Source organism: Ciconia boyciana, chromosome 17 (assembly GCF_034638445.1).
Source record: "Ciconia boyciana chromosome 17, ASM3463844v1, whole genome shotgun sequence".
Lineage (NCBI taxonomy): Eukaryota > Metazoa > Chordata > Aves > Ciconiiformes > Ciconiidae > Ciconia > Ciconia boyciana.
Window position 1 is genome coordinate 10,935,880 of NC_132950.1, and position 20,339 is coordinate 10,956,218.

A 20,339-nucleotide genomic window follows, 5' to 3' on the forward strand; every position below is an offset into this window, starting at 1 on the left:
GCACTGATTTGATCTCTTGTTAAAGAGGATTACAGCTTTGCATTAACTTGGATTGACACGGTTTATAATTTGCTGTTGATACACATGCTGGCGGTGTCACATGTTTGACCCCCTCCCCACAGCACCGCTGAGGGAAAGGACACCCATACATCATCATTAAAGATGGCACCCAGTGCAGAAATGGGAGGCAAAAGGAGGCTTTTCTGCAGTAAAGTCAGGCAGGACAAAAGAGACGCGTTCTCAAGTGCAAGCTGAAATTCTAACCGGGGATTTCTAACTGGGTGAACGTGGGGGAGAATATATCGGCTTTTAGATAGGTTGCTTTTTACCGCGGCAAATGGTTCTTCATTACGGAGGAGGACTTTGCATCCGTTATGAGCCAAATTAGAGGGAAGAAGATGGCTGTAATGGGACTGTGTCAAACCACGCAGTTCCACCCGCAACGTGAGGCACAGAAGCCTTTCCAGGAGCTGGGGAAATCTCCCCTGCTCTTCTCGGGCCCCTCAACACTGCGATTGTCAGCAGTTAGTGAACTGGTCCCTGCCTTGGGCAGCATTGATCACCGGCCGATGGTCTTCATTTAGCCAGATAACCTGTTTGCCTGTGGTGGACGTTACCTTATTGTCACGTCCCTGGTGTGTAGGAACCCCAGGCAACTGGGGCTTCAAGCTAGGGATGCACATCCGTGTTGCGGCTCCCTTCTTGCAGCTCCTGCGTACTGCCCATGCGTTGCAGGGCTGATCACTGTATATTTCCTCTGCTTTTTCTTCTTCCCCCCCTTTTTTTTTTTTTTTTGTATGTGGTCAAATGCTGACCAGGTATTTCCAGTGCACCGTACTTAGCGTTACTATATAGATACCTGTATGTATATACATATGTATATGAACAGTCCACACCTGTGGTGGTACGTTTTGTGTTTGACTTTGGAAGTGCAGACGTGCAAGGCAGCAGAACTGGGCGCAGGGCAGGAATCACTGCCTGAAATCCCACAGCCAAGTGCAAGAAATTAAGGCCACGGCTCCAGCAGTCGCGTTGGCCTCAGGTCATGCTTGCTAGAAGAGCATCCAGCCCGCTCTTGCTCTTGCACGAGCAGACCAGTGCCTGCTGGGAAGCTGAATTAAGACACAGATTATCCAGCTGCCAGTGAGGTTTGGATTAGAGCATTTCCCTTGGATTCAGCCAGGACGTTGTGTATTTTCCCAATCAGCACTCTCACTCTTGGACTTAGTGCAGTTGCTTTGTCACAGTGTGTCTTGCTGCAAGCAGAGGGGGGTACATAGCGGGAAATCCTGGTATTAAAAGATTAATTTACTTATATGACATAAGAGTTTAATATTAAAAAAATAATAAAAAAAAGTTGGTGAGATACCAGCCTTTAACTTAGCTCACTTTGTACTTTGGGTATTAAAACACCATGAGACTAGATTAACGGAGGAATTTGGGCTCTGCGATTGTCAATCCAGTACGTTCACCACGACAGAAGTCCCTGAAAGGCGGCAAAGCCCTTCTTCCTGGAACAACTGAACCAGCGGCTTCTGTGCCGCGCAGCACAAACCTCGGGTGACCGTGTCGGTGTGAGAAAAATTATTCTAAGTTTATGTAGACACAGCCTGGAAGAAAGGTTGTGCTGCTTTGCATTGGCTTTGTTTTGGGTAACAAAGGGCGTAGCGCTGACGTGCGGGGCAGTCTCTCAGAGTGTGCAGTGCTCTGACATTTTAGAGAAAACTGGTGTTTCTGGCATGCGGCTGTGGGTGGGAGGGCGAGCTGCCTACCTGGGCTCTGTGGCTTCTGGAAGAGCCCCCTGGTAGGGCAGGGACCCTCTTGGGTCCCTCCGGGGAGATGCAGGGCCTCTCCTGCATCACGGGGAGGTGACGCGTACCCTGCTGCACTCCCTGGGCTGGCTCGTTCGGGAGCCTGGTGCTCAGCGTGGGGAGACCTGAGCTGTACTGGGAACCGAGAAAAAAGCACGTGTCGACCTGTGAAACGAACCCTGTTGGTCCCGAGGCACCGTGGCTTCGGTATCATTCTGCCCGTTGTGTATCGTTTTGTTTGGTGGATTTTATCCCCCTAACCTTTGACTTAGCCTTAGAAGTCAGCTCATATAGATGCAGTTAAGTACCCCGTATCGCTTTTAACGGTAGTTGTTACAAGGGTTGGTATTTGAACAAGGAGTTTTTGTATGTTTTGAAGCTGGCAGTAGTGAAGTGGTGTACGTGACCCCGGTTAGTGCCAATGGGCTGAAATCATCGTGTCCCAACATTTGATGTTTGACATCCCTAGTAAGAAGACAGACGCCTCTGTTATGGAAATTTCCTTTTTAAAGGGAAAAAAAAATAACCTGTTAAGAGCTGCAAGATGATTTGTCGTCCTTCCTTTGTGAGACAATTTGTCTTCTCCTGCATCAAATCTGTTATAAAACAGGCAAGCTGTGAAAGAGGGAAATCATCCCAGGAATATGGGATGTTAAGGTACACAAAGAATGGTCCCCGCCACGCGGCTGCGTGCACAACTGCGCAGGGCACTTGCACACGCAGCGTTACAGTGGCTGCTCTGCTCAAATACCCATCTACAAACAGAGACTGAGAAAGCAACATTTTATGAATTTCATGGGGAAATGAAAGCTGCTGGAAAGCATGCCAGTGGAGCAAGCTAGAGGTTTCTGAACCTCCCTGTGTTTTGCTACTTCTCCAGCCACTTGTCCACATCGTTTATGCTTTGTGCTGTAAAAGCTCATAGGAAAATGTGAATGCTATTGGGACCAAAATGAGGGTGAGAGAGGTGGCATGTCTGCTCCCGTTGATGCTGTCCTGAGCTCAAGGCTGGTCAGTAGGCAGGTGGCTGTGTGCTGGTGGAAGGGGGAAGTGTTCAGAATTGGTGACAGAGATGGCAGGTCTGAACCCCGGGTCTGGTTAAGTTTGGGGGACGGTGCCTTGAGCAGCAGCCCTTCCGTCTCGCTGCTGTCCTCCGGCTCCCCACCCCATCCCCAGATCCAGCCTCACAAAATGTGCAGAGTCCCTTTGTTTAGGGCAAGAACCAGCTTTCTGAAATATTTATAAATCTTGTGCCTGGTCTCATGAGACAAACCAGAGGTCACATGTCACCTTTCATAATTTAAAGCCGTGGGGCTAAAAGCATTTGCACAGACTTGAAGGACCCAATCCTGACCTGCCTGAGCGAGAGGGAATTGCGGCAGACCTTTCTGAATCTCCTTCAAGCGCCGGGCACGGTGATGAGAGCCGTCTGGCTGGGTAATTTATAGCCGGAGTTGCGCGCTCCGGTTTTGGGCCGTGGCGGGGAAGCGAGTGAGAGAGTGCCATCTCGTGGGCCTGCCTTCCTGGCCAGCGCCACGCTGCCCGCACCGCACCGCGTCGCACCGCGTCGCACCGCACCACACCGCACCGCACGGCACGCCGGACACCCAGCAGCGCTCTGCTCTGCGTTTCAGGCCCCTCGCTTTAAAAGACATGGGTATTTTAATTCTGCTTTGATGATTGCCGCTGCTCGTTTCGCTCATTGACCGTAGCATGGGTTTGTTGCTGCGGAAATAGCAGAGGGGGGAAGATGTGTTGGAACGTGTGCGAATACAGAGCCAAATCCCACACCCCACGTGCTGATTTAGGGTAAAGCCTTTGACTAGAAATTGTGAAATAAAGGGGTTCAGCTTGTTTTCTCTTCCTGGGTACCTGCTCTGCTTGCTGGGCACCTAGTAATCTGAATTTCACATGGTGGACAAAAGATTCCTTAGGATACAGACAGAAAGTTTCCCAAGAAAATGATCAGCCATCTGTTCCACAGCCAGCTTCGGTTTTCATCAGGAGCCCTGTGTTTTTCATCCTCCCTTTATTCATGGGTGTCCATGCTGTATCTTTCGCTAGTTTTTGTGAATTAAAAATTCATTGTTCCCAATGGAGGATGTCAGTAGGAATGGGGTAGGTACAGTTATTTCAGTACTGCTTGGGGCATATTCTAAATTATCTTTTTTTTTTCTTTTTGGCCTGGAAGAAGAGAAGAAGTAAAAGGTACATGGGAAAAGGTAGAGAAATTTCTTGGAGGGTATTTTTACTAAAACAGCACAGCAGTGACTCATGCAGTATTGCTATAGTAATAACACTCTGAAAAAACCCACCAGAAACTGAATTTTCCCCCTTAATATTGTTCTTCTACTAGTTTACAGAACTATATTTAAAAAAAAGAAGTAACATGACTATAATTGCATGAAACAGTACAGCGTTAGCTGTTCTGCCCTCCCATGTGCAGGTATGCATTTGTTTTCCCCTTTTTATGTTTGGTGGAATAGTGCTAACTGCAGATGGGCAAAGGAGATTTCAGGGGACCTGTTAACAGTTTTTATGATTTATATTTTGATGATTCATATATTTATCAAATTGCTATTAATATTCACCCTGGGCACTCCCACCTTCTGTGTGTTTCCTTGCTCTCCGTTGGAAGGATTTTGCCTATAAAATGTGTGTAGTAGCAATGCCTGGGATTTGGAGGGTGGTAAAGTCCGCTGGTCAATTAGCACCCACAGCTCACTGTCTGAAGTAGCTGTTCCTTTTATTTAATTTTTAAAACTAATGTTGTTGACGTGAAATCACCAGTTCGTGTGGCGGGAGCTGGTCGGCATTTCTGCAGTGCCGTGGAGCGGGGGCCGCACACGGGGCTCGGGTTGAGCCCTTGGCACCCCTTCTGCGCGCAGCCGGATCCTTTGTCTGCAAAGCTCGGGTCGCAGCGCCGTGGTCGGGGCTCCCTGCAGCGTTGCTGTGGCCATGCCAAGGGCTGTGCAAGCCTTACGCCGTGCACGGGAGGACAGTCGAGCTGCTGGCTTGGGGCTTGCGTGGGGAATGCCCTCCCCGGGGTCCGCAGCGTGGCTGGGGTGGCGAGCAGCGCGGGGGCATCCCTTCCTTGCTCTTCCCACAAAACCAGCGGAGCCGCAACCGAGTTGCAAATTGCACGGAAAACAGGATTCTTCTAAGCGCGCAGGGGCACGGAGAGCGGAATAAAACGCCCGCCTCCCATGCACCTTTTGTCTCAGACTGCTGGTGCGTTGAAAGAAAGGGCTGTGCAAACTTTGCAGGTGCCTGCGGAGCGGGCCCCGGGGCTGGGAAGGGGTGAGTGCCTGGGCGCAGCGCTCCCGGTGCATCGAGCACCTCTGCCGTCCTTTGGAGTCAGCTCAGAAGAAATGCATAAATAATTAAGCCAAGGTACTTACACACACATGTTTTATGGCAAATGGCTGTGTGGTTCGTGATCATTTTTTCCAGAAACAGGTTTTATGATAATATAGTAAAAATATTAAATTAGAAAATGCCTCACTAAGGGTGATAAAACCTTACTACAGTGGAAATAGGTAATTATCCCCTCTACAGCCTAAATGACAGTTTAAAAGAAATAAAAATGTTAGTGCTCATTACTTGCTTTTGTAGGTTGCAATAAAGGGTAAGTTAAATTTTAATTCAAGGAAGACCCCTGTATCGACCTGCTTCTTCCACACTCTCTACCTGAGGTGTAAGTACTGTTAATTACTCGCATAGGTTATTCCTCAGCACATGGAGAAGACCAGTACCTCTTTGTGCTAAAGTCACCTTTCCTTCGGCTGGAGGTAGCGGCCTGGCAGCAGGGTGGGTTGTTTCCACTCAGTGGCTCAGGGCTGATGTTTAATATATGTGGGTGGAGGAGAGAAATTTTATATTTTTTAACCAAAATCCAAGTTCATTATGCGTAGCCTTAAGGGGGCTGAAAGTATTAAAATCCACACTTACCCTGGTGAATTGAAACAGAGACAAGGTTAAACCTGGAGGATTGATGAGTTTTACTCTCTGCATGGTTAAATCCTGCTGAGGGGAGATGCCGTAGAAGAAAGGTAGCCTAGATGAGAAGAGGGGGGAAAAAAAAAAGGTTGGGTTATTATTATTTTTTTAGCAGGGTAAAATATTTGTTCTGTTTCGGGGGTGGTGGGGTTACCTGATTTCCCTCCTCTCCTGTCACTCTCTGCCAGGGTGTCTGCCCATGCTGTGTTATTATCCAAACTGCTCCACTTGAATTCTGACTTCAGCGGAGGCTGCCAGCGTCGTGCCCGGCAGGATGGGGCTGCGGGCGTGCTGGGCTCAGCGCTGCAGGGCCGGCGGCTGCGGGTGCAACCCCTCTTTGCGCCCGTGAAACCCGGGGCGCGAATGCCGGAGTCTGTCAGTGCCGACGACGTTTCTTTACCGGGGAAGACAAATTCTTGCTTGAAATCTCCCTGGGCCCGGCTTGCTTGAAAAATGACTCTTTATTTAAAATGTGTAGGATTGGAGCAAATTCAGCATTGATCCCTGAACTCTTGTACCCATCAGAAGACTATCAAAAAACAAAAATGAAGACAAAACCTGAGGAGACTGGTTCTCCACCAAGGCAGGCTGCAAAGAAACATTACTTCTGGCTTTTGCCTGCTCACCGGGAAAACACAGAAACTCTTGCTTGTCTTTGGCTAGTTTCTGTGGGGTTCCCCAGAACGTGCTCGTTATATTTGAACTTCCTTACATTATTGGGGACTGTAAAAAAATGAATGAATGTATAAGAAGAGAAGGGCATATGTAGAGAAACTGCAGACGGGAGCTCCTCTGTGCAGCGGAGGTGATGTTTGGGAGCGAGACCCCTTTGAATTTTGCAAAATGCCTTTGAGGTACGTTTGGCAGGCAGCCAGCAGAGCCTGTTTGCAGGTTTGAAGCCTGTTACCTGTGAGGGAGGCTTGTGGACAAACTAAAAGCAGTTTCTGTTGCTCGCTGGCACCAGGGTGCGGAAGAGGAGCGGGAGAAGACCTGCATGCAGTTTGCTGCGAGCGTGCGCAGTGGTCAGGCTGAACAGGGGCTGCCGGGGAGTGGATTCGTGTCCCTGGCAGCACTTACACGGGCTCCAAAAGAGGATTTCTTCAGCGTTTTGTGTTGCCCAAGTGACCGGCGGAGGGTGTGGGTTTATAGCCAGGACAAAGAATATCCCCGCGCCAGGCAATTTAGGTGGGTGGAGGGCAGCGGAGCCATCTGCAGCGGGAGCAGTGGATCCTCCCAAGCAACGGCCGTGTCTGCAGAGCCACGCGATGGATCAGGACTGAGATCTGAAACGGCGTTTAGGTCGGCGGTACAAAATCCGTGGGAGAGCATACAGAGCGCAGGAAACGTGTGGAGACCATGTTGTTCCTTAGCAAAGCACGGAGGGATGGGAGTGAGTCCGTGTGCGAGCTGTGTGGTATTTAATAGCTGAGAATCGAAGTTGTCTGGGTAGGGCCTGTGCCCAGCATGTGCATTAAGACAAACAAACTGCAGGAGCTGCGCAGACGAGAGGCTTCGAGCCCTGACCCGGGGCAGCAGCAGCATCCCTATGGTGGAAGAGAAAATGGAAACAGCCCCGAGAAGAGGAGCCACGAGTCCCTGCTGGCTGCCGGGAGGGTTCTTTGCAGAGATGCTTTCCTCCGGCACGAGAGCGAACAGGCTGGAGTCGGTCGTCGTCGGCTTCCTGAGGTCTTGTGTGGCTCCCACTACTGCACCTGCGGGCTGCAAACAGCAAAGCGGGTGCCTTTGGTATTGTCATTTATCTTCCTCAGATTGTTTTCCTCCGTGCAATTAAGTCGCCGTGTTTAACACGAGGCATATACCAGGGAGAGGGGAGAAAGAGTGAAATCGGTGATGTTTCGTTGAAAGTACCCAAGCCGCTCGGCCTCTTCTGACAGGAGCAACCCGCGAGTGTTTGTCAGCTTTGCCCACCTGAGTGTGAAATGATCTTCTATCAAAACACCAGTTTCAGCATTTCCCTCTCTGCTCCTGACACGTGAACCCCGCTGCGGACAGGACCCGCTGCGCACTGCCCAGGAATTTCACCGAGATTGCACTGCAAGTGGAAGCATTTGCTCAGCGTAATGATGGGGTCGGAGCCGAGCCGGCAAAGCAAGGCTGGAGGGCCGCGATTGTCCGAGGACTAAATAGCATCGCTCTGCATTTTCCTGCCGATCACTTGACAAAGCCTTAAAGTCACAACGTCCTTGTTGGCGGCGGTGCTGCTTGGCATCCGATTTCTCAGTTGAAACAGTAAAAGCGAGTTACGTTTATCTGTTAATAGTCAGGAAAGATGGAAAATGTTGTAGGCTTGGGAAAGGTGTTCCTCTCCCTCCTTTTTTTCTTTCAAGTGTCAAAGTTTTCAGCTTTCAAGTATCAGTTCTGTTTTCTGGAAGTGTTTTGATTTTGCATTTGTGTTAAACTTGCCAAACCCTGCGTGCACGCTCCTGATTTAACACAGAAACTCCGGCTGTGGTTTCGTAGTCTCGGCTGAGCTTTGCACACAAAACACGGCGTCGACCATTTTGTTAGGTAAGGAGACGCATCCCTCACCACGGACTCATTTTCTGAGGGTAGAGCAGCTGATTGGTTAATTAGCTTCTAAATTAAAATTAATTTAAGAGATGTGGCCCTGTGAATTAGAATGGTTTCTTGTCTCAGCGGTCCGTGCACGTCTGTCCAGCCTCCTGCGTTGCTGGAACGGACACTTCCTTCCTCGTCTTCCTCAGATTAACGGCTGGCGTTTTTCTGCCATCACTGTTCAAAACTTAGACGTTCCTTCTTCCATCAGGCTGGGCTGACAGGTAACTTTCTCCAGTGGAAGTGCCTGCAAGAAGCAGATAGTTTTCAAACGAGTTGCCATCTTCTATTGATCGGTGAAAGAGCCAGGCGTCAGAGCAGCCCCCAGCGAGAGTGGTCCCTGTTGTAGTCTTAACTGAGGAGGCAGCCAAAATCACCGTGTCGCTGGCAGGTCTGAATTTCATCCTTTGAAGCCATATTTTACTCGAACGGCGGCAAAGTCTCTTTTCTCTGCCTGTCCTGACAGTTTTCCTGGCCCAGCTTCTGCAGCAGCTGCTTTCCCTGGCGCCGGCCCTGATGAACCATCGAGACGCCGGCCCACGGCAATGGGATCGTGTGGCTCTTGCTCTAATAACGCTGGGGTTGGGTAGCATGCTCTGACGGAAAAATCCCGTCCTCGTGTACCCAGCGCTCCGCTCTGTCTGTGCCGTCTTCTTACAACAGGCTGTTGCCTTAGAAAGTGCGTATGTAGAAAATAAGGCTTTCCCGATGCTTTTTCCTTGATTTCCAGAAATGCATGATCTATAAAACTGCTCTCTCCTCGCCCCTATCTCTCTTCTCAGGTTACTTTGGTTTTAAAATTAAAGATAAATAACACCAGCCCACTTCTGTTTTTTTTTAAAGGGGAACTTGCTCCTGTTATCAGAATTGCTGCATATGTGATATTAATTGGAATCTTGTTGCTGGGTCATTTTCATTGTTTTTCAAGTACCGTCAAGTCCAAGAAAATGTATGAAAACTAAATTATAGTCCCACCTAGACTGTCTGATTGAATCCTCCTTATGGCTCCGCGGTCTCATACATCCTATTAAAATATTCAATCTTGTTTTCTTCCTTGAAGAGCCTGTCTGTAAAGGGCAAACTTATAGAAAACCTCATTCTCTAGAGATATGGTATCCAGCCACACTGAAATGTTTACGTATTTCTGTCCTGCGTGTGATTGGTCTTATGCAAGTTCTCCCCTTTGCTTGTATTTATTAATAAAGATCGTTGAATGCATTTTTAATTATACAAGGCCTTTTCATTTTAAGGAGTGGATGGTTTTGCTGGCAGCCTCCTGCTTCCATTTCGACCTTGAGAAGTAACTTTTCCCCCTCCTCCTTCCTCTTTTCCCCAGGATGGAGCTTTATCGTTCGCTGTTTGGAAAAATCACGAGTCCCGAAGAACCCCAGCAGAATTAGCGTCGGGCCTTTGTGCCAGGATTGACCGCAGCAGCCGGCTCCGCGCCGCACGTCCCCGGCCTGGCCAGCGCGCACGGGGCACCTCTCCCTGCGCCGGACGCTGCCCCGACTCCGACGTCTCCGGGAGCCGGGGATCACCCAGAGCGAGGTCTCTCCAGCTGCTAAAACAGCTAAACCCTCACTGTTGGAGGTTTTTGGTTGCTAAAAACCTCACTGAAGGAACATCAAATATGGTCACTGCTAAATCACACGGGCTCAGAAAGAAGCGTGGGGGGCAGACGTTTAGCTTGGCCAAACGCCCTCCCCTCTAGCTTTGAAATGAACTCTGCTTCCTCCCAAAGACAATCCGTTTTTAACTATTCTCTCTAAATTCCTGACCTTGATTTTGCAATCTGCTCAGTGTTCTGCCAGGGGAGGGACACGCGATTCAGACCAGCAGGGACCACCAGCCCCCCCCACCCCCCGCAATCAGGTCACCCACGTTTGTATGAAATCCTTAGAGCTTTTTATTTGGGGGATTGGGGGGGGTGTTTAAGCGTGCTGTTCTGGTCGTTGGCTGCATATCTGGAATGTGTGACTTTATTTTTCACCGAGTCAAGAGGATTTAAATGTCATTTACATAATTAACATGGCTTTAAAACAGAGAAAAGGTGTGCTTACTGCACACAGGGACATTTGCTGACTGGCGATGAGCACAACGCGGGCTACGTCTGGGGATATTTCTGCAATGAGAACATATTGGTGAATTTTTCAGTCCAGCATTGATCCTGTACACGTCATTATTTCTGCTGATCGGGACTCTGAGCCATCCTGTCTTCACCATCACCACGACACACTGTTGAAAGATGCCAGCACGAATGTAAGACCGGCCAGAGGAGACGACTCACTCGCGGGGTTTTGTGGGGTTTTTCTATTCAAAGGTCAGAAGCCGGAAATTAAATCCCTGTAAGGGGAATTTGTTAGCCTGCTGTGATCAATCTGAAATGGAGGTTATCTTGCGTAAATAATACGTGCATGTATATGTGTGTGAGGTGGCCATTGCTTGTGACCACATGAACTGCACTGTCTTTGTTTTGCGTTTTGTGCGCTCTAACTAAAATGCTTTGTAAACCGATTGTCCAAGTGTGATCCGTGCAGAAAAGGTACCAGCAGCCACGGCCTCTCCTGGCCCCACCAGCACGGTGTTATTGAACTGGCGTCTTCGGCGTCACTTTGCACAGAGCCAGAGCTGGGCCAGCAGCAAACAGCCGAAACACGCAGGGAGCGTTAAAGACGGCGAGGCAGGAGTGCAGTGGGACAGGGGCTGGATGCTCCCCGTGCAGCTGGAGCTCATCCCCGGCCGTCCCTGGGGTAGCGGGGCTGCAGAGCCCCTCGGACTCGGTGCAACCATTTCACAGGCTCGGGGCGCTGGCGAGATGAGCCGCTCTCCCCACAACGTCCCACGCGTGACGTGGGGAAGCTTCTGCAGGGGCCTCTGAGCATCCGTACGGTGCTGTGGGCTCGTCAGCACTGAGCTGAGCTGCTTCCCCGGCTGCCTACAGGCACCCGGCAGCTGCTACAGCCGCTCGGCAGCGACTGACCGGTGGGTGCTGCTTTAATGACACCCAGCACTCATGACAAAAATGTAAAGGCTTGCAATAGTATTTACATTTTTGTTCGCCCACTGAAAAGTGGGCAACTAAATTTTACTTTTCAAATTATTTTCTCTTACTAAGCTTAAATAAAAATGCATTCCGTTTTTAAGTGTGTAACAGGTTAAAGCGGAGGGAGGGAGGCCCACTCCACCACCTGTGCTTCCCAGCAGATGAGGCCCAGCGTGCAGGAGCAGACGCCTCGTGTCTCCTCGCCGTGCTTACGCCTTTCCCTCTGCTCCTGCTGTGCCGCTCCCCGCTCCTGCCTCTGCTTGAAACGGGACGTGTTGCCACACAGCTTTACCTTTTTCTCCCCCTTAGAAGTCTGTCCCTGTAGCTGCATTGTTGCACTTCACTGTGTCCCTGGAGCTGTCTGCAGAGCTGATATTAATTAACCATTTTTGCACCTCATCATTACAGATTTCAGTCTCCCCTCTAGTCACCTGCTGCCAGTAAATAGCTTCCCAATACCTTCAGCGCTGTATGCAGCAAAGGGGCCACCACAGCAAGGCAGGACCAGCTCAGTGGCAGAGACTTGGCTCGAGCAGGGCTTGGTGTGTGAAATCCTGGGTTTAAAAGCAGGGGAAAAAAGCGCACTGGGTACGGCTGCAGCTCTGGCTGAGTTCCACCAGCCCTGCACGAAGCAGCCTGGGGACGACCCCGCGCAGTGTGATGTGAGGGGCCAGTACCAGTTACAGAAGGATTGCCTTTGGGCGAGGAGGCGGTGCACTGCCTAGGCTTCTTTTGTGACTTTTTTTCTTTAAAAACAGGAAAGAAAAAGTGTGGTAAAGTCGTTAAACCCAGCTCCTCCGCCCCGCTGTGCCACTGACCAGCGCGCCCAAGAGTCCTACCTGCATTTTTGGCTGTTCTTTAGGCAGCCACGGGCCCGGTGCCTCAGCGCTGGCTGTGCCAGGAGGAGCTGCCGGCTCCATGAAGCCCTCAGAGCTTTTCCTTTTCCCTCTTCCTCACCGGTGCTGGTCCTTGGCCCTCTCGATCAATGCGGGGAGAGGCGGCAGCGGGGGGCAGGCTCCCTGCCCCGTGCAAGAACCTAGCATTTTTTTTGGCTTTAGAAAATAAGTGCCAAGGTGAGTATTGACTTTGTGTGGAAAACATACGTATCATGGATGAATAAATCTTTATGCTCGATTGCAGCGAAGCAGTAGCTGCAGCTCTCAGGGAAGTGCATTGATTTCTCCCGTCGCCCTCCAGCGCGCAGCTCCCTGGTCAAAATTTGCCAGGTGGAAACGCACTAAATGTCACCGTTGCCTCCTCTCCGCTGCCCTTTCTATTTCAGGATCCCACTAATGACCTTCTGTACAGCAGAGCCCAGCAGCGACGCTCGCCCCGCCGTGCAGCCCACGCACGCTGCGAGTCCCAGGCCAAGCCCCATCTGGGGAGCTGGGGGGGAGAAGGGCCCAAAGGGGCCACGGCTACAGGGAAGGGCTGATTTTTTTAAGGTGGTGTTTGAGGCGCTCACCAGGGTGTGGTGAGCAGTCGGCGAGCCAGCTCGGTTAGCTCAGTGTGATGCTGTCAGTGGGCTGCTCCAGTGCACAGGGCTACCCCCACCGGTCTCCCCAGCCCGTATGGTCCTCCGGGTGTAACCGTCTTCCACGGCAAATCCTGGCAGTGCCACGTCCTGTCCCCTCCGTCCACCTGCAGTCAATTCCTGCTCCCCGGGAACAGGCAGAAACCAGCGACACGGCGGCACGGTCCACGGTGCTGTATTGGCACAATGGGCACGCCGAGAGGCGAGGCGTGTCCCCACCCCTTGAACTGGACCTGCTCTTATTTCCTGAGCAGCAGCAAAGCTGTGTGGCCTGTGAACATCATTAAAATCGCATGGTTTAATAACCACAATTCTGAAAGGCATCAAGGGGAGTAAATTAGCTGCTTCCAAAGTTTGTGTCGGTGGAATGGTTTCATGCTGCTTGCACTGTCAGAGCAAGCATTAAGGCTGTTTAACAGCGAGCACCATGTCCCTACCCCACTTCGGGGTTTGCTGTGCCGGCACGTTGTCTGGCCGCTCTCTGTGGCTGAGGCTCGGGGCGCTGCCGGTACGTGCTGCAGCCATGCCACCCCTTTCCAGTTTGACTTCTGTGTCCTTTAAAGTTGTAGCACCAGGGCACTTCATTTTTTTCCCTTTTTTTTTTTTTTGAGAGAGCGAGCGCTGGATGTAATGTTAAAAGGGTAATACGAAACACTTTAAATGTGATAACTTCTCGTTCGTATTGTTTGAAGAGATAAGAGTCAAAGCCCTACTAAGCATGCTTTTGAATTTACTTATCAGTGTTTAAGCAGGCTTTTCTCCCTGCCACCCCCCCACCTGGGCAGTACGATACACGGGGAGAACCTGGGCCGCAGCGGCAGCTGATGAAGCCCGTTTCATCTGCTGACCTTGCTGGTAAGGGCAGCGCTTTATTCCTGGCGTGAAAATGGGACCGCGCCTGGATTTGAATATGCTGCAGGAGAACGCGCAGCCTGGGTAATCCCCGGGTAACAGCTCCTCAGAGCCAGCGCCCGGAGAGGCTCCAGCGGTGACGCGCCCGTGGCCAGCAGCTCCGCAGCTCTGGTGCTGGGCACCTCGCAGGGCGCCGGGGACGGCCCGGACCTCGCAGGCCCAGCACGCCCGAAGGACGCGGAGGGTTCCACGCGCGCGGGAGGAGGCCGGACGGCGCGTGCCGCACCAGCACCCCCAGTCTGGGGGACTGGGCAGGCTCCGCTCACCCAGTTCCTGCCCCGTGCCCCCAGAGCGGGCGGCCCAGCGGCAGCACCAGCAGCTCTGGCAGGCTCAGAGCGATGGCGTCCGATATTGCGGGGCTGTGGCACGGTCAGAAGCTTTGAGGGCTGTTTAATGAGGGCACAGATAACCAGGATGATTTCTACTAAGTTTTCCTAATGCTGCCAATTAACAGCAAGTGAGCTATTCCTCCCCCCCCCGAATATTCATTCTTTATTAATTCATGATACAGCTGCTAATTAGTACCTACACAAATGGGCATTACACCTTTGCAAAGCATTGCCCAGCAACTAGACGGTGTACTGGGGAATTACGTGTGCGATGGGGGGACAGAGGGGTTGTGTTAATCCTCTCCCCCCAACCCCACAATAGCAAAGAATTTCAACTTTCAGACAAACAACTTCATTTACAAGTGTGTCTCTAATTAGCTGCAGAATTAGTAAAGCAGAGTTTTCCCCCCATAGATCGGCCAAACCCCTGAGGGAGGCTGTGGAATAGAGAGAATCGCATTTCCAATTATTTTGTTGAATTGCTAATTTAGTTATTGTGCCTGGCGTAATTGTGATGGGTATTGGGTGTGCAATTCAATTTGTTTTAAATATTTGTGGGAAGGCTGATCAGTAATGGAGCTGACCTATTTCATGGCCCAAATTGAGAGAAGAGACTAAAACAAAAAACAGCTACAAAGCCACAGTTTGTCTCAGTTTTTATTTTGATGTCTCTCATCCCTCTTAAGACTGTTGATGCAACAAAAGGTTTACATTAAAAGATGATGGCACTTTGATCTTGGGCTTTTGAGAGCTTACAGCTTTGGTACTTCTTTTCTTGGCATTTTAATATGTAGATATTTTAGGCTAAAGAGTTTTAAATGCGTTTCTGCAGTTCAGTAGGGTCCGTCCCCTCACCCCCCCAATTATATTATGTTTCTTAAGGTGATTTATGTTTTTAACTATCAGCATTCTGGTTTGAGACAGGCGGGAAAAATAACTGCTGGAGTGGCGTTTGCTAGCGTGGCCCAGTTGAGCACGTCACCGATACTCACCTTTAATGTGGGGAGCTCTGAACGGGGGGGTGTTCGCGAGCTCCCGGCTGACAGGGACACCTTCAACCGAGGGTCCTGGCAGTTCGCTTCCCGCGGGATCCTGCTGGCCCCGTCCCTGCCTACGAAGCAGCTCCGGAGAGCGGGTTCATGGAAGTTCTCCCACCACCCTCGGAGGCAATCGCTGGGGCTGGGCTTTTCCTTTCTGTTTCAGTCGCTATAATGTTGAGAAAATAAATCCATGGAGGAGGAACAGGACTCGCTAACGGCTCGCTGGGATGGCGGCTGCAGGCTGGGAGTTACGCCCGGAGCCTTGAGCAGAGACCAGAGCCCGCGGCGGAGCTGCTCCTTCTGCCCCGGTACCCGCGGCTCCAGCACGGCTCAGCGCCGACGGTCCAGCTCCTCCCGCTGCTGCGGATGAGAAGCGAGCACGATGAAGCTCCGGGAAAGGTAAATACTCGTGCCTGATTTGCATGACGCGTACTGCTTTTCTCTGGCTGGCTGAGGCGTCAGGACGGGCTTCGCCCTGTGGGGTGACATCTCAGAAGGTTTATTTCAAACATCTGCAGCGTCTGACCACGGGCAGGAACAAGGGCGGCCACAGGGGCCTGGCGAGAGGCACTGTTCTGTGATGAGCCCGAGCAGCTCAGGTGAGGGGCACAGCCGAGACCACGAGGCACTTCGGCTCCATCCTCCCGGCATCGGCAGCCGCCAGACCTCGTTCGAGAGGTGCCACATAAGGCTCCTTGCTCTTTCCTTAAGGAGAAGCAGAGCTCCCCAAGGGGTGCTCAGAACAAGGGGTGACAGATTTCCACTCCTGGCAACAGAGATGCAATTCATTCTTTTTATTAAAAGAAATTGAGGTAAGTGAAATACTTCAGCACCAGCGAGAACCGTATGTACCGAGGGTGGTTTCCCCGCCACCCCCGCCCCGCTGGGTAACCGACCTGCACGCCTGCGGCACCGGCACTGCGGCCACAGCCGGGACGTCAGCGGTGACGCTGCCACGGTGCTGCTGCAGGCCCAGACCTGCACAGGGCTCGTGCTGGACTTTGACTTCAGACCAGCCCCGACATTACCTAATGGCTGGGTTTTTTTGGAGCTACTTTACCCCCAGATTAAGTGGAGCCTGAGCCAGTGCCTGTAACGCTGAAACAGAGGGGTCTGCTCTTGCCTGGCACGCAAGAGACTTTGGCAGCAACAGCTCCGACCCCAAGCAGAAGGAACGGAGCAGCGTGCACTGGGACACTTCCCCTAACACCTGCAGACGTCCTGGATAGGGGACTGACTTGTGACACCACCGTGTAGGAAATCCTGGTGACAGCGGCGGAGGAGCCCAACGAGTCGCCCACGCCGCGATGCGCCCCGAGGGGTCCTGCCTGGCCGAGACATTCCCTGTTTGTCCTGAGTGTCCTGCTGCAGCCCACATAAGCAAAAGCATCTTTGGGGGTTGTTCAGGGGGCTCTAGTGGAAAAAAAGAAGTCTTTTAAATCAAATTAGGGTTCTTAACTATTAAGAAAAAGCTAATCCTTCAGCTGACGCAGCTCCGCTGGCCACGGGCAGGGCTGCGCCGCTGCTGCTCGTTCCCCGGGGAGGAGAGCAGTGGCCCCCGGTGCTGCACCTCGATTTTGCAGGAGCTCTGGCACCACACGCACCGAAGGGCTGCGCTGCAGTTCAGAGGGAAACAGTACAGGTGTGAGGCACTGGCATCATCATTAATTCTCTCATAAAAACGTCCCTTCTGATTCATGGTATAGTAAAAGAGGAACTGTAAAATCTGAAATACTTTTAAGACAATCATTGGTGTAAGCTCTCCAGTACTACTTAGACCAAGTTCCATAACAGTGTCTATGTATTAGGGGTTGACCGTGCTTCCTGCCAGAGTTCCAGCTTCTCTGATCACGGTCAGGAGGCCCATGAAAATAAAAAAGGGTAGAAATGAGCCAGGGACCTGGGCTGGGGTCAGCCTGCGGTGATCTTCGCTGCTGCCACACCTCCGACCTGGGCAGCCGGGCTCAGTGCCGGCGCTGCGCGTACCTGCCAAACATCCACTGGAGACAATTATTCCTGACCAGCTGCGAAAAGTGACCATTGGAATGAGTAAAAAAGTCAGCTGGTGCTAAGGAAGGGGATTACCAAAAATAATTTTTCTTATATTGCCGTCTTCCCACGTGAATAACGGCAGTCCCTTTCCCCAGCCACGCACCAGGGCCAGGCAAGCGCAGGCAGCTCCGCTCGAGCCAGCTCCGGGGCAGAGGTGGGCGATGGAGAAAAACTTTGCTCAGATGCATTAGACCGAGATTTCCTTTCGCAGTTCTAACCCCATTGGTGTATTTGACTCTGTCCTTGTCCCTCCCTCACCCTGGCAGGCTGTATCTGCTTTCTGCTCCAGTTACCTACTCACGTGAAAGGGATCAGCACTCACAAGCAGTATATGCAACAGTGGGGCTGCCCCGTGTCTGCTTTCCCTCAAAATAAGTGGGGAAGGAAGAGCAGAAATGGCCGAGCAGCTGCGTTTTGGTCTCCTCTCTTACGTCCTCCTCGAAGGGGCTTTCACACAGTTTACTGACCTGTTCTAAAGTAATTGGGCAAAAAGGCAAAGCGAGTGGAGATCTGGCCTCCAAAATCCTGCCCCCGCCACCTTCGCAGTCCTGGGAAGCCCAGGAGCCTTCCCCGCAGCCTGCCCGGGGCGTGGGGACAGCACTGACCACACCAGCTTAAACGCTGTTTTTCCTCTACTACTAAGTAACAAGACAGACGTTCGAAATACAAATCACCGCTGGCTGACAGAGACAAGCGGGCTGGCTCGCTGCTGGGCTCCACTCACCCACGGGACGCCAGGCGGGAGGATCTTGGGCTCCCACCCGCTCCTGGGAGGCAGAGCCCGTCCTCGGCTGCAGCAACGCTCTCGCAGGGTGTAACATTGGCACTTGTCAGCACAAAGCTGCCGCTACCAGGCGGGGTGTGAAAAGAGAAGCAGGCAGGGGTACAGGGGCGTTAATTTAAACGAGCCCCTGCTTTGCTACGCCAAGACCTCACGGTACCGGAGCACCCTTCATTGCCTGGCTGTAGCGCTTTCGGGTGGCAGCCGAACAGCAAACTGATGCATTGGTCCAGTCACGCTTTGTTAAATAAATAAGGTACAGTTAGACAGCTGTAACTCAATTCCGCAGGCGCTTGTGTTTATACATTTTCCTCGTGTCTCTGGCCAAAGAACACACTTCCTCTGGTCAGTCTGATTTGAAAAAATAAAAATGTCACTCTTCCAGCATTTCCCTGAGCCTCCCCGTCTCGGTACAGTGGTCGCAGTCGAGCAGACAAAGGGCAATTCTGAGCTTTTTTTTTCCCCCCCCCTCCACTGTACCAGGCAGGGGGGAGTGTGGGAAATCGATGCTTTTACGTTGAAGAAGGCGAGTCCATTGTGGAGAGGATCCGCACGATCTCGGCTCGCTGGGTGGGTGATATATGCTGGGTCATGTGCACTATCGAATCCATGGCAACCTCCGGATTGGCCTGGACCAGGCTGGAAAGAGGCGAGAGTTAAGTGACGGCAGCCCCGACACTCGCACCGGAGCGCGTCCGACAGCTCCCTGTCAGGCCCGGGGGGGGAGGACTGAAATATGGGGTCTGTAAGAGAGACTGGACGAGGCAGCAGGCACTTGTGTGAACTGACTGCGAGCAGCACAAGAGCTGTGCTCGCTTGGAGGCCCTCGTGCCACTCAATCTGCTGGTGGCAGACCTGCTCCGACACGCACGGAGGCTGAAATCCCAAGAGGCCGGCCCATGTGGACCCAGGGCAGACCTGGGGAGGCCAGGAGCTCTGGAGCATGCCCTGATCCCACCAGCAACACCTTCAGAGGCTGCTGAGAGCACCCACATCTCCCCCCCCCGATGTCGCAGAGCCCCGTCCGCTGTAGCACGGATGGAGGAACCGGTGGACATGACAGAAGGAGAAGCCCTGCGGAGTCAGACATGGGACGTGGAAACCAGAGGAGCTTCTCTCCGCAGTTCGGTGCCCTCCCCCAGCTCTGCCGTCTCAGAGGCAAAGCTGCTCTAAGAGACCTCCAGTCTAAGACATAAATATTATCAAAATTAGATCTGTTCAAGTCTAGCAAAGTGTTTGGCTCACGAGGCTTAACTGGCTCCGCTGGATGAATGCCTGTACAAATGCGCACAATAACTCTTACAAGCAGGAGGAATACCTATTCTACCAATGTTTTAGTATTTTGGGGGTTTATTTGCTGTAGTTCTAAGAAGCCATCGAAGGGAACTGGGCATTTTATGACACTGAGCACAGAAGACACTAGATAGCTTGCCTGGCAAGTCTAGGGCTAGAAAAAACAAAGGGAAGGAAGCCGTCAGGATATTCTGGCCATGCGTGCTTTGATAGCAGTAGCCCAGCTCAGAGACTTGCTTTCTCTCCCTGCTTCATGCAGTATGTGGCCCTCTAAAACAATTTTCCATTATCTGTCTCAAATGGAGAAAAGATGCATTAGCAGTGAAATTGCTGTGCCTCGGCTCTTCGCGGCTCCTGTTTCAGTAACGGGCGGGCATGGCCGGGGAGGTTTGGACACTGCTGGACTGGATCTCCACTCTGCTGGTTTGTGGTTTTGCTCAAGGCACCTGCACGTGCAGTAGCACTCCAGCCCGCGCAGGAGGAACCGGAGGTGTAGACTTTGTACAAATCCCTCTGTTTCACAGTAGCTCCACGTTTGCCCCTGTATTTGCATTTCCGAAGGAAACTGCATTCCCACATACTCCTTATCTGTTTGCCACACAAAAAGGCCAATGAATGTGAAGCACGTGTGGAACTGACGGACCCACTTTCCTCAACTAGGCAAGCACACGTGGCCAAGATCAGAGCCTGAACTTTTAAAAAATCCCTGTTCTGCAGGGGCAGAGCGTGCGTAGTGCGCTTACCTCCGTATCTGTTTGAGGATGTAGTCCCTCGAGATGTATTTGATGTTTTCATCCACAACTGAGCGAATGCCTTCTTCTTCCGTCAGCTGTTTTTCCAGCCACTCCACCAGGTCCTTGTTACTGTCCCATAAGTACGCCTGCGAACAAACCACAGGCGTCACCCGGCAGGTCCCAGTGCTGTGCACGCTCCCGTTCCCCGCGTACCATTCCCGAAATTTAACTTGC

The 20,339-nt window shown here is 51.8% G+C and overlaps 2 protein-coding genes across 7 annotated transcripts in view; one reads left to right on the forward strand and one right to left on the reverse strand.

Moving 5' to 3' along the window:
- AATF (apoptosis antagonizing transcription factor) overlaps window positions 1-11,208 on the forward strand; it is a 57,388-nt gene extending 46,180 nt beyond the window's left edge. The window contains exon 12 of the mRNA XM_072882385.1: window positions 9,724-11,208. Coding sequence (XP_072738486.1) covers window positions 9,724-9,787 — 64 coding nt within the window. The 3' untranslated portion in view covers window positions 9,788-11,208. The remainder of the gene's footprint in view (window positions 1-9,723) is intronic.
- Window positions 11,209-14,792: 3,584 nt separating this feature from the next.
- Window positions 14,793-20,339, reverse strand: part of ACACA (acetyl-CoA carboxylase alpha) — a 154,832-nt gene continuing 149,285 nt past the window's right edge. For all 6 annotated transcript variants that reach the window (XM_072882536.1, XM_072882539.1, XM_072882535.1 and 3 more), the window contains 2 exons: window positions 20,115-20,251; window positions 14,793-18,717 (listed from right to left, as the gene is read on the reverse strand). In XM_072882536.1, the coding sequence (XP_072738637.1) occupies window positions 18,591-18,717; window positions 20,115-20,251 (264 nt within the window). In that variant the 3' untranslated portion in view covers window positions 14,793-18,590. The remainder of the gene's footprint in view (window positions 18,718-20,114; window positions 20,252-20,339) is intronic.